At 41.7% G+C, this 13,976-nt stretch overlaps 2 protein-coding genes across 5 annotated transcripts in view; one reads left to right on the forward strand and one right to left on the reverse strand.

Moving 5' to 3' along the window:
• Positions 1–10,765, forward strand: part of LOC132819909 (ras-related protein ORAB-1) — a 29,030-nt gene extending 18,265 nt beyond the window's left edge. The window contains exons 3-6 of the mRNA XM_060831875.1: positions 2,389–2,484; positions 4,220–4,315; positions 6,834–6,965; positions 9,445–10,765. Coding sequence (XP_060687858.1) covers positions 2,389–2,484; positions 4,220–4,315; positions 6,834–6,965; positions 9,445–9,642 — 522 coding nt within the window. The 3' untranslated portion in view covers positions 9,643–10,765. The remainder of the gene's footprint in view (positions 1–2,388; positions 2,485–4,219; positions 4,316–6,833; positions 6,966–9,444) is intronic.
• Position 10,766: 1 nt separating this feature from the next.
• cep68 (centrosomal protein 68) overlaps positions 10,767–13,976 on the reverse strand; it is a 41,582-nt gene continuing 38,372 nt past the window's right edge. For all 4 annotated transcript variants that reach the window (XM_060831872.1, XM_060831873.1, XM_060831871.1 and 1 more), the window contains exon 7: positions 10,767–13,316. In XM_060831872.1, coding sequence (XP_060687855.1) covers positions 13,254–13,316 — 63 coding nt within the window. In that variant the 3' untranslated portion in view covers positions 10,767–13,253. The remainder of the gene's footprint in view (positions 13,317–13,976) is intronic.

A 13,976-nucleotide genomic window follows, 5' to 3' on the forward strand; every position in this document is an offset into this window, starting at 1 on the left:
TAATATGAAAGCAATTGATAGTACTTTTAAGAAAACTGCTTCCAGACTTTAACACCCTCGCCTTGGGTGGTGAGTAATGCAGGGCTATTTTCATAAGTTTGAGCAGTCAAAACCGAAGTTGTCCTGTTGCACACAGCTTTTTCAAAAAGCACCAGCCTGCAAGTTAATATCTGTAGCTTTTTTTCCTTAGCCTGATCCTTGATCAGCACAATGTTCCTCATGCTCAGAGTGCATGGCTGGTTGTAAGCTTGTTAAACTTTGGGGCTGGTGCTAACTCCTCAGAAAACTGAAAACTATCGGGAGCAATATAACAGCAAAAGTACTTCTGTTTGTTTTCTGGCATAATTTTATAGGTGCTTCCACTAAGTGGTAGTCAGAAATTCATTGTTGCATGTGTCTTTTCACCATAAGCAAAAGATTCTTTGATTGCTTTCTTTGGCATGTATATAATCTGGGAGGGACCTTCAGTCCCACGCACTAACTGATTACATTTCTGCTCAGGAGGGTCTATTTAGTTCATGAATGTAAACTGCAGACAGTAGTATTATCAGAATTGAAAACAAATAGTCATAGAGATGTACAGCATGGAAACAGACCCTTCGGTCCAACCCGTCCATGCCGACCAGGTATCCCAACCCAATCTAGTCCCACCTGCCAATACCTGGCCCTTATCCCTCCAAACTCTTCCTATTCATCCAACTATCTCTAAAATGTTGCAATTGTACCAACCTCCACCACTTCCTCTGGCAACTCATTCCATACACGTACCACCCTCTGTGTGAAAACGTTGCCCTGTAGGTTTCTATGCCCTCTAATTCTGGACTCCCTGACCTCCGGGAAAAGACTTTGCCTATTTACCCTATCCATGACCCTCATAATTTTGTAAGCCTCTATAAGATCACCCCTCAGCCTCTCGCGCTCCAGGGAAAACAGCCCCAGCCTGTTCAGCCTCTCCCTGTAGCTCAGATCCTCCAACCCTGGCAACATCCTTGTAAATCTTTTTTGAACCCTTTCAAGTTTCACAACATCTTTCTGATAGGAAGACCAGAATTGCACGCAATATTCCAACAGTGGCCTAACCAATGTTCTGTACAGTCGCAACATGACCTCCCAACTCCTGTACTCAGTACTCTGACCAATAAAGGAAAGCATACCAAATGCCGCCTTCACTATCCTATCTACCTGCTACTCCACTTTCAAGGAGCTATGAACCTGTGCTCCAAGGTCTCTTTGTCCAGCAACACTCCCCAGGACCTTACCATTAAGTATATAAGTTCTGCTAAGATTTGCTTTCCCAAAATGCAGCACCTTGCATTTATCTGAATTAAACTCCATCTGCCACTTCTCAGCCCATTGGCCCATTTGTTCAAGATCATGTTGTAATCTGAGGTAACCCTTTTTGCTGTCCACTGCACCTCCAATCTTGGTGTTATCTGCAAATGTACTAACTATGTGCCTCTTATGCTCGCATCCAAATCATTTATGTAAATGACAAAAAAAAGTAGAGGATCCAGCACCAATCCTTGTGGCACTCCACTGGTCACAGGCCTCCAGTCTGAAAAACAACCCTCCACCACCACCCTCTGTCTTCTACCTTTGAGCCAGTTCTGTATCCAAATGGCTAGTTTTTTTTTAGACTAGATTAGACTTAGTGTGGAAACAGGCCCTTCGGCCCAACAAGTCCACACCGACCCGCCGAAGCGCAACCCACCCATACCCCTACATTTACCCCTACCTAACACTACGGGCAATTTAGCATGGCCAATTCACCTGACCCGCACATCTTTGTGACTGTGGGAGGAAACCGGAGCACCCGGAGGAAACTCACGCAGACACGGGGAGAACGTGCAAACTCCACACAGACAGTTGCCTGAGGTGGGAATTGAACCCAGGTCTCAGGCGCTGTGAGGCAGCAGTGCTAACCACTGTGCCACCGTGCCGCCCACGTTCTTCCTGTATTCCATGAGATCTAACCTTGCTAATCAGTCTCCCATGGGGAACCTTGTCAAACGCCTTACTGAAGTCCATATAGATCACATCTACCACTCTGCCCTCATCAGTCCTCTTTGTTACTTCCTCAAAAAATATGGCAGTCTATTCCTTTTGAAGATAAACTTTTTTTTTTAAAACAGCTGTAACCATTATTAACACTGAGTGCACTTTTAGGCCCTATCTTTGCAGAGAGGTACTTCATAATTTCTTAACATGTTTCCAAAATGCAACCCAGTTCTGGGTTTGAATAGATATTACAGTCCAGATGGATGAAGCCATGAAACCATAACACTGAGAATAATTCAGATTGATTGTTAATCGACAGCAAGGAGTTGGTTTCATTCTGGTCCAACTGTTCTTCACAATATCAATCTTGAATATTCTGTTAATTTCCAGGATGATACATACACAGAAAGTTATATCAGTACAATCGGTGTGGACTTCAAAATCAGAACTATAGAGTTAGACGGCAAGACTATCAAACTTCAAATTGTAAGTATCTCTAAATGCTGCAGAATTTAAATAATGAAATTGCTAAAATCCAGGTTAAATATTTCTAATGTGCTATTTCATGATTTTTAAATGAAAACACAAAGCAAATTTGGAAAACTGATTCCTGTTTTCGTGTTATAGGCGGTGATAGCATAATAGTATTGATACTAAAATAGTAATCCAAATCTCCTCGCTAATGTTTTGGGGACGTCAGTTCAAATCCTACCAGTTCCTATTAATTCCTGCAGTACTGGTATCTGCTGAACAACATGGGAATTTTCCCAAGCAAGTCCCACACAAAGCAGAACAAATCAAATCCAGTAAATTACCACCCCATCAGTCTACACTGCATCAATAAAGTGATAGAATTTGGCGTCAGTAATGCTGTTGAACAGCACCTGCTCAGCAAAAGCCTGCTCAGTGACACCCAGTTTGAGTTCCACCAGGACCCCTCAGCTCCTGACCTCATTACAGCCTTAGTTCAAACATGGACTAAAGACCTAAACTCCAGAGGTGTGAGTGATGGCCCTTGATATCAAGACCACTTTTGATGGAACCCCAGCAAATCTGGTGGGGATGGGGATCTGAGTGGTAGGGGTCATATTCTGCACTGGTTGTAATTGTACCTGGCACATAGGTTGTTGGAGGTCAATTAGCTTAGCTCTGGGACATCTCTGCATGCATTCCTCAGGGTAGTGTCCAAGACCCAGTTGTCATCAGCTGCTTCATTAATGACTTCCTCTCCATCAGGTCAGAAGTGGAAATATTTGCTGATAATTGCACCATGCTCAGCATCATCACCCTCCTAAGATACTGAAACAGTCCATGTCCAAATGCTGCAAAGCCTGAATAAAATCCAGACTTGGACTGGCAAGTGGGGGAGTAGTATTTGTGCCATAGATGCCTGACAGTGATTAGCTTCCATAAGGAACAATCTACTTACTGTCCCTTGACAATCAATGGCATCACCGTCACTGATCTCCCTGACTCTCAACATTCCGGGGGTTACCATTGACTAGACTGGACCCAGCCGTGTAAATGCAGAGGATGCTGGAGCATGTCATAGGCTAGAAATACTGCAGCAAGTAACTCTCACCTGACTCCCCAAAGCCTGTCAACCATCGTCAAATCAGCAGCGTGATGGAATACGCCCCACTTGCCTGGTGGGTACTGCTCTCCCACAGCACCCATCCAGGATAAAACAGCCTACTTGACTGGCACCACATCCACAAACATTGACTCCCTCCGCCACCAATGTGCAGAAGCAGCAGCAGTGTGTACTATCTACAAGATGCACTGCAGAAATTCACCAAAGATTCTCAGACAGCACCTTCCAACCCACAACTACTTCCATTGAGAAGGACAAGGGCAGCAGATACACGGGAACGCCACCATCTTCAAGCTACTTGCCATCCTGACTTGGAAACATATGGCTGTCCTTTCAGTGTTCCTGGGTTGTAATTCTGGGAACTCGCTCCCTAAAGGTACATGGACTGTGGTGGTTCATGAAGGCACCTTGCCACCACCACCTCCAGGGCAACTGGGGATAGGCAATAAAAACTTGCCTGGTCTGTGAGGCCCACATCCCACAAGTGAGTTTCTTTTTAAACACAACATGCACGGGCAATAATAGCTGGCATCCACTTCAGAATAATTATTGTTTAAGATTCTGACCCATTAGCTGCGATGATTTTAACTCTGACTGAAAGGGAATTTCTTTTTCTCTTGCTTCCAGTGGGACACAGCTGGTCAGGAAAGGTTTCGAACAATAACGTCCAGTTATTACAGAGGAGCACATGGCATCATAGTCGTATATGATGTTACAGACCAGGTACCGTAAAACTACACAGTGAAAGCATATTGGTCGGATGTAGTTATATCATTAAAACGCAATCTGCTCATTAAAACGAGCTCTTGACATTAAGCATGGTTACCTCCTTATAACAGGACCTTGATCTGATGGGCCAGTGAGCTGAGGAGTGGCAGGTGGAGTTTAATTTGAGGAGCTGCATTTTGGAAAGGCAGTCTTAGCGGGACTTAATGGTGAGGTCCTAGAGAGTGTTGCTGAACAAAGAGACCTTGGAATGCAGATTTATAGCTCCTTGAAAGTGGAGTTGCAGATAGATAGAATAGTGAAGAAGGCGTTTAGTATGCTTTCCTTTATTGGTGAGAGCATTGAGTACAGGGGTTGGGAGGTTATATTGCATATTGGTAAGGCCATTTTAGAATATTGCATGAAATTCTGGTCTTCCTGCTATAGGAAGGATGTTCTGAAACTTGAAAGGTTTCCGAAAAACGTACAAGGATGTTGGCAGGGTTGGAGAGTTTGTGCTATCAGGGGAGGCTGAGGCTATTTTCCCTAGAGCTTCAGAAGCTGAGGAGTGACCATATTGAAGTTGATAAAATCATGAGGGGCATGACTAGGATAAATAGACAGGTCTTTTCTCCAGAATGGAGAGTCCAGAACTAGAGGGCATCAGTTTAAGGTGAGAGGGGAAAGATATAAAAATGATCTAAGGGGCAACGTTTTCAGAGGGTGGTGTGTGTATGGAATGAGTTGCCAGAGGAAGTTGTGGACGCTGGTACAATTACAGCACTTAAAAAGGCATCTGTATATGAATAGGGAGGGTTTAGTGTTATGGACCAAATGCTGACAGATGACACTAGATTAATTTAAGCTATCTGGTCAGCATGGAAGAGTTGGACTGAAGGATCTGTTCCTGTGCTGTACAGCTCTTAGGCAAAAGGTTGTCTAAGTAGATAGAGACAGAGGATTGTATCTGTTGTCTTCAGTCCCACCACTCCTCTGCTTCATTTTAATTGTCTAATTTAAGCTTTGCATTCTTTATAAAGTACCAGTCAGTCTATTTTAGTACCTTTGGGCACAGGTTTTCTTTTCCTGGGTGAGTTGAAGGGCTGAATATTGTGCAACAGACTGGGGATCTTACAATTACAATCAAAACAATTTTGTGCATATTAAGTGAAAGACATTGACCCAGGAAATGCACTAATATAAGTGTTGAATATAGTTAACTTTTGGTAATTTCAGTCATACAAATGTAGAACTGATAAACACACTGGAAAATGTGAAAGCATATTAGGCAGATACAGTTACATCATTAAAACCAAAACCATTCATGAAAATGATGTCGGCCAGTGATTAAATGTTGTAACGCTCCCTGTTGACTTCAGTGGATAAATAGACATGGTGGGCAAATGTGGATGATCAAATCGTGATTCTAACCTGTGTACAGTGAACAGATCTCACTCAACACCAGTGGAGTCATTGCAGTTCGTCTGAATCTTTCTGGAGCAAGAGATTTCAATGGATAAAACTTCTTCTTGTTTGATTTCTACAGCTTGGCCTGGGAATATGATAGGTGGAAGGAGGTGACGGTGAGGGCAATAGACCGGAGAGGGGTTGGGGACGGAGAGGTTGGGGAAGAAGATTGGAGGTCAAGAGGGCGGTGCTGAATCCGGGGGTTGGGACTGAGATAAGGTGGGGGGAGGGGAAATGATGCTGGAGAAATCTACATTCATCTCATGTGGTTGGAGGGTTCCTAGGCGGAAGATGAGGCGCTCTGCACCGACCAACCCAACCGCTCTGTGGCTGAACACTTTAACTCCCCCTCCCACTCTGCCAAGGACATGCAGGTCCTTGGCCGCCTCCATCGCCAGACCCTGACCACACGACGCCTGGAGGAAGAGCGCCTCCTCTTCCGCGTAGGAACCTTCCAACCACACGGGATGAATGTAGATTTCTCCAGTTTCCTCATTTCCCCTCCCCCCACCTTACCTCAGTCCCAACCCCCGGATTCAGCACTGCAATCTTCCTGACCCCTCCGCCCCCACCTTTCCGGCCTATCACCCTCACCACCTTCCACTTATCGTATTCCCAGCGGCCCCCACCCTTTATCTCAGCCGGCTTGGCACACCAGCCTCATTCCTGAAGAAGGGCTTATGCCCGAAATGTCGATTCTCTTGCTCCTCAGATGCTGCCTGGCCTGCTGTGCTTTTTCAGCATGACATTTTTCAACCCTTCAAAAAACTACTCTGCTAACCAAACATTCCCTTAAAACAACACATTTCTTAAAGTAGATGTGGTTTGGTTTGGGGTAATTCTTTGCACCAGATGTGTCTCTTTAGGTCTTTTACCTTTTGATCTGAGCATTTTTGGTCTTTTTGGCTTTTCTTTAAATGAGGTTTGGGTTGTGAATCAACAAGAGCTACCAGTGGAAGTAAACCTCCATCAACATTCTCTTTCAGGCTGGGGTCTCCGGGCAGGGTTTGTGAAACTGCTCCTGAATCTACCTTTGGGACAACAAACTATTTTTGTTTCTTTCCTCCAGGAGTCCTTCAACAATGTAAAGCAGTGGCTTCAGGAGATAGATCGTTATGCCAGTGAAAATGTTAACAAGTTATTGGTAGGGAACAAATGTGACCTGACAACAAAGAAAGTAGTGGACTATACAACAGCAAAGGTATGTTGTGAAAAGTCACACTCTGATGTTCTTGAACTTAAGACTAGCATTTCATTGCATTTTCCTGAAAAGTTAGTATTGAGGGAAGTATTTGAATTCATATCTGCAAATATATTGGCAGTACTAGACACTAGCCAGAAACAGGCTAACCTTTAAATACTTAAAAACTAAACTTGACTCTTTTTAAAAAAAAGTTTATCTCTTAAAATTATTGCACTGATCATGGTTTCCACTGTTACATTTGAATAGCGATCTTAAGAGGTACAGTTAGTAAGTTTGTAGATGACACCAAAATTGGAGGTGTAGTGGACAGCAAAGAGGGTTACCTCAGATTACAACAGGATCTGGACCAGATGGGCCAATGGGCTGAGAAGTGGCAGATGATTCAGATAAATGCGAGGTACTGTATTTTGGGGAAGCAAATCTTAGCAGGACTTATACACTTAATGGTAAGGTTCGAGGGAGTGTTGCAGAACAAAGAGACCTTGGAGTGCAGATTCATAGCTCCCTGAAAGTAGAGTTGAAGGTAGATAGGATAGTGAAAAAGGTGTTTGGTATGCTTTCTTTTATTGGTTAGAGTATTGAGTACAGGAGTCAGGAGGTCATGTTGTGGCTGTACAGGATATTGGTTAGGCCACTGTTGGAATATTGCGTGCAATTCTGGTCTCCTTCCTATTGGAAAGATGTTGTGAAACTTGAAAGAGTTCAGAAAAGATTTACATGGATGTTGCCAGGGTTGGAGGATCTGAGCTACAGGGAGAGGCTGAACAGGCTGGGACTGTTTTCCCTGGAGCGTTGGAGGCTGAGGGATGACCTTATAGAGGTTTACAAAATTATGAGCATGGATTGGATAAATAGGCAAAGTCTTTTCCCTGGGGTTGGTGAGTCCAGAACTAGAGGGCATAGATTTAGGGTGAGAGGGGAAAGATATATAAGAGACCTAAGGGGCAACTTTTTCACACAGAGGGTGGTACGTGTGTGGAATGAACTGCCAGAGGAAGTGGTGGAGGCTGGTACAATTGCAACATTTAAGAGGCATTTGGATGGGTATATGAATAGGGTTTGGAAGGGATATGGGCCGGATGCTGGCAGGTGGGACAAGATTGGGTTGGGATATCTGGTCGGCATGGATGGGTTGGACCGAAGGGTCTGTTTCCATGCTGTACATCTCTGAGTCTTAAGTGTAAGTCTTGCATAAAATTCAAGTGGGAGCCAGTTCAATTTTAGATTTTAATTCCTGATGAAGGGCTTATGCTCGAAACGTCGAATTCTCTATTCCTGAGATGCTGCCTGGCCTGCTGTGCGTTGACCAGCAACACATTTGCAGCTACTTGAGGTGTACACTAGATATTTTTGGAGTCGAGATAAACTATGGTGATCCATTCCTGGCTTTCCATCCTGTTATATGCCAGCTGTATGGTCATGATGCCAGATTTCCAGCAAGTCATTACTCATTGCATTTGTCTGCTACCTGTGGACTATCTGCCCACCAGTATTAGCTATGTGTAATGTATGATGTGGGCTTCTTTCAGCACTGAGGCTTAATTATGATCTGTTAAGAAGCTGCTTAATTTGAACTTTACTGCACAATTATTTTCTTTTGAGATCTGTGCTGGTAGCTATATGAAGTAGAAGCAGTGTGATAGTTGAGCATTTCTGCAGTTCAAATACTTGATTATCAGCAGTGGTGTTCATGCACAAATTTCATTTCAGTGTAGTTCTTAAACATTGGTCTCTGAGTGGCCCAGACTTTAGTCCTATAAACTTGACCTCTGCTAACCAAATCCTATTCCCCCATCACTCCAGTGTTTTCTGCAGTGCATTGCCCCCCGGTGCCTGTCACTGTCTCTATTTCAAAATCCTCTTTCTGCTTGACAAAAGCCCCCAGATCTGTCTGCAGTCCAGTTCTGGCTTACATAGTTCTGGTTACAACAGTTTGCATCATTTTGGTCATGAGTTCAGTTGCTTTCACCGAGGACCTCTGCATCTCTCATTTGAAAAGCTCCTTTAAAGTCTGTCTCTTTCTGTTCTCATTTCCTTTTGTGGCTTTGTGTCAAATTATATTTTTCAGTTGAATTAATGATGCAGTTAGTCTGTCTCCTGTTACCATCTCCCCGGGTCACTTTGATGGCTTTCAATTAAACACATCAGCTTTTGTCCACGTGTTGCTGTAATCCAGTAGAAGGGGCCATTGTCTAGCTCGGATCCTAGCAATTCTGGCTCGTTTCAATATGAAACAATATTTCACAGTTATGCACATTTGGAGCTCTTGGTATCGGTAATCCGAATATCTGTTTTATTGTAATTGTGCATGTTTCATCTTGAACAATGTGCATTATCAGAATTCTGTTCAGAAAGAAACTTTGTGGGTTTAGTATTTTCTCTGTGGTGCTATAGTAAGGTGCATGAGAGTTGCTGCATTGCTATGTCAACAACAGTTGTTCCTGCTGAGTAATGATTTTCTCTTATTGGTCAACAGGAGTTTGCAGACTCCCTTGGGATTCCATTTTTGGAAACCAGTGCAAAGAATGCAACAAATGTAGAACAAGCCTTCATGACAATGGCTGCTGAGATTAAAAAGCGAATGGGTCCTGGAGCTACATCTGGTGGTTCTGAAAAGTCCAATGTCAACATCCAGAGCACACCAGTGAAGCCGTCCAGTGGGGGTTGCTGCTAAGAGCTTTCACATTCTCCTAATAAATTTGATTTAATAGGCCCAAAAGTAAGAAACGTTGCCTGAATTGTACTGTATGTAGCCACACTACTACAGACTTGCCCCTTTCCCTTCCAGACACACAATTGGGGACTGAAAAGCCACTATTGGCTGAGATTTCCAACTTGAGACTAACTTCATTTTCAGAATGGTTTTAAACTTTAAAGTGTTGCCAGTCATTAATAATGTGCATAAATCTCATAACCTGTTATCAGATTTTCCTGCGGTCGGTTTATTATAGAAATTGATTTTGTTTATAATGGCATGTTTTAAATGTCAACATTGGATCTGCTCTGAAGATGAAGTTTAGCCATTTCACATCACGCAGCATAAGTGTTTGTCATGTTCATTGACATCAATAAAGTTTAGTGAAATGTTATGTGTCAGATCTGATTTTGCAAGTACTTTCTGTGGAGATATGAGAGAATTACACTGCATTACCTTCATATTCTCTGCATATAACTTGTCTGCAGGATATTGTAACTTGTTGCACATATGTAACATTAAACAACTGAAGAAGTGTTTAATGAATGTTGTACTTTCTAGAATTACTTAGAACTAACACGGTGGCACAGAATGGTCCACAGCTTCACAGCCTGCGAGATAAAAGTGGGCTAAACTGCTGCAGAGCTTTAAATGTCTTAATTATTTATTCTGCATATATCTCATTTGTTGTATCTCAATGTAGATTTGGTTGTGGATGACAGTTTTCAAAATGTAGATCACTGGTTGTTATGATTCCCATTTGCCTTGGAAAATGGCTTGTATTTATAAACTGCATTTGAGAGCACAGGGACATTGCTTACTGAAGAGGTGCTCAAAACAGGTGACATTTTTACAAGTGAATTTCATTTATTTTTGTGGATTTTTAGAAACTGTACATCTAGATACTAATGGGTTGTTCTTTTCTCCAGAAAGTTTCGTAAACAGTTACAGTATATCAGGCATGCTAACTCATTTCATTTTTTAGGACTAGTCTAGGGACCCATATAATTTGAAAGGACTTAATTAAAATATTTTAAGCATGGTTAAGGGTGATTTACTTCAAATTTATTTTTACTCATTCTAAATAAAATGCTTAATGGCACTTTTTCTTCCACATTTCTTTTTATTTTGTATGTATTTATTAATTACATAGAAAACATTGAAATATATGATCTCAATGAAGTATAATCATAACAAATCAATTTCACAAACACTGAGACCCACCCAGTCTTTTGGTGTTTACCCTCCACAAGGACAGGCAAATGCAATGTCCCTGCATGGCTGCTTTCTAACCTTTCCCAACTTCTACACTTCCCTGGGCCTGTTCACCCTCCCATGGATTACTTTAAGATTGGAAAACTATAGTGAGTGGAGTGTCACTGGGATTAGTGCTGAGCATTGATGTGAGGGACTTGATTGACTGCATGCTAAAGTAGCAAAATGTGATCAGGACAACATGTCAGCTATGGATAGTTTGTGAAGGAGGGAGAAATTTGGCAGGTGGGTTATTTTATGGAAAGTGAGATTGTTTACTTTGGCAGGGTGGAGATGAACTGCAACTGCAGAATGTCCTTTACGTGAATCTGAAATATTGTGTGCAAGTACAGCAAGTAATTGGGAAGGGAAATAGAATGAACGGGTGGCCATTAATGGAAGGGCCATGGAGTATAATCAGTGAAGTCTTGCTGCATTTATATCAGACATTAGTGAAACTACATCAGAAATATTATGTCTGCCATTGGTCTTGCTACTCTGGGAGGGGCATTTTGTATTGGAGGCCATTCCTCCTACTGAGGACAGGGTGAGTCGGTTGGACCTGTACTCCTCAGAGTTTAACAGAATGAAAGATGTTGCTGATAAGTTTCCCTTCATAGGGAAACTTAGGACTGGATAAAGAGAAATTACTTTTAGATGAAGCATTTCTTTTGAGGGTTGTTGGTCTTTGACCCAGACCCTTCATTAAATGACTGTCACAGTGAGAGTATACAAGGCAGAGTTAGATCTTGGATCCACAAGGGGTGGAGGGGGTGACAAAGAATTGGAGGCCACTATCTTACTGAATGGTGGAACAGGCTTAATGGCCGGCTGCTATTAATTGCTCTGGCTGGTTTACATCTTTCCACCATTGTCTTTTCTGTCCAATCCCAACATTCTGTAATTTTGTCTTTAATATTCTAATAGTTCCTTCAAGTCAGTTAGCTTATGTGAAGCATTTTGGCATTGTGCAAGACTGGCACGGAATTGAAAGTTGCTGTTTGACCTTCTCAAAGGAGGCCATGTCAACAGTCAGTAACATTAAGCTGTGTAATCTGCCAGCCCTGAGTAATGCAGTGCTAGCCTCCCTTTCACTGGCATCAAGTCCCACTTGATGTCTTTTTCTGATCATTTGTGTAACTATTTTTGTTTTCAGCTCAAACAGGAAGTTTTTCCTGCAAGAATAACAGTTGGAGGAAAGTTGTACTATAATCTTGCATGTCATCTTCAGTCATCCACTTTCTTACTTAAAAGCCTTTTAGAATGGATTATGACTTTTTGCTGGATATTATTGCAATTCCCTCACTGTGTGGGTATGTGGGAATGGAGATTTTTGCTATTGTCTCTGGAGCCCAGGTTCACACCAAGTTGCAAACACTAATACATATCCATGAATCCAAATTCAGCGATCTGTTTCACTATTCAATAAGGTCAAGGCTGGTATGATGTGGACCTTGGTTCCATATTCCTCTTGCTAATTATCTTCCACTTGCAATCTACAAACTTGCTAAAACAATTTAAACTATATGCACACTGGTTACTTAAGATAAATTTTAATTAACACTACAGTGACAGCAAGTTACTTTTGAGACAAGTCATTTTACAAAGTTTAGAAAAAAAACTATCTAGTCAAGTATGATTTGTTCCTTATATCGACACCACCTGTAAAACTTCATTGCACTCACCTAGTCACGTTTTACCTGAATTAACAGACAGGTTACTCACACTCAGTGTTGAACCTTGACTTGGTCAATCAGGCTTGTTATTGGGCAACAATACTTTTTTTTCTAATCAGACTGAGGGTTATCCCTTTCTGTTTGTATGATGGAAATTATGGAGTCAAATGAATATCTGTATAGTCAGAATCCCTCTTCTGTTATTTTGTGCTTTTGAATTTTTCCTGTAGCCACCAGCTTATGGAAGTAGGAGTGGGGGAGAGGACTTGAGCAGTGTTTCCCCCTAACTGTACTCCATCTCAATAGGAGGAGGAAGTCTCGTCCATCTAGAAGTCCTGTATACCCCAGTATGGACTGCAACTTGATCTCTCTGTAATTCACAACCTTTGATGCAGTTACTGATTTTCTTCTGTTTGTCTTGGAGGCGAACAAGAATTTTTTTTTGTGTGACTTGAATTTCACCAGATTGAAAGTTTAATTGAAGTGTCAATAAAAGTAACCAAGTATCATAAAACGAAGAGATTAATTACAGGAGGTGTAAACACTCATTGCTCATTTTTTTAAAAAAAGTGTAAAATTAAGCCAATAATTTTGCAGAACAAGTTCTTCCCAAACTTGAATTAAAAGAAGCATCACCATCTCACTACTTCACCAGCCCTTTTAAACTAGATCATCCATATTCATGTGGTTTGATGCATCATGTTCCTCAACATCGCTTGGCATCTGGAAAAACAACACACACTCATCAGGTTTCTCTGGGGATCTATTCTGGAAGTACTCCATCCTGTAAACAGAGCTTTAAAATTAAGACTTCCAGAATACACAGTGGTCTTGATGGGATAGGTCAGTAGTGCACATCAATCAAAGGAGGTCTGTGTAAAGTTGACTCCGGTTTCCGAGCCCTATAAATACATTTAAATATGAAGTAACATTGTGCTGTCATGGTTCAGTGAATCATGTGATGGGAAACACTGAAACTGACACCAACATCCTGTTTCTTCCAAGGCAGCAATTACAGGAAAGATTAGTTCCAATGTAAATGGCCGTGTACTACACTTTTAAAGACCATACCTTTAGCCAAAACATCACTGAAACCAGAAGGAAACGAACATTTCAAGTGAAAACCAGAATCCACAAGTTTGCACAAAATCTGATGCAGTTTTGGAAATACAAGAAGCATTGCTTAAAAAAAAAACAAATTATGACCAAAAATAAAAGGTTTAATTTACAAATAAGTGAAATGTAATTTTAATGCCACATTTTCTTGTTTCCTCATTTTCTTGTAGACTGCTCCATAGATATGGGGATGAACTAGCTCAAGGCTCCACGATGCCCTCAAATTAAATAGTTTGCAGGAATTACTTATAAAAAGTTTACAAACTG

The sequence above is a fragment of the Hemiscyllium ocellatum genome, chromosome 10, assembly GCF_020745735.1.
Source record: "Hemiscyllium ocellatum isolate sHemOce1 chromosome 10, sHemOce1.pat.X.cur, whole genome shotgun sequence".
Classification (NCBI taxonomy): Eukaryota; Metazoa; Chordata; class Chondrichthyes; order Orectolobiformes; family Hemiscylliidae; genus Hemiscyllium; species Hemiscyllium ocellatum.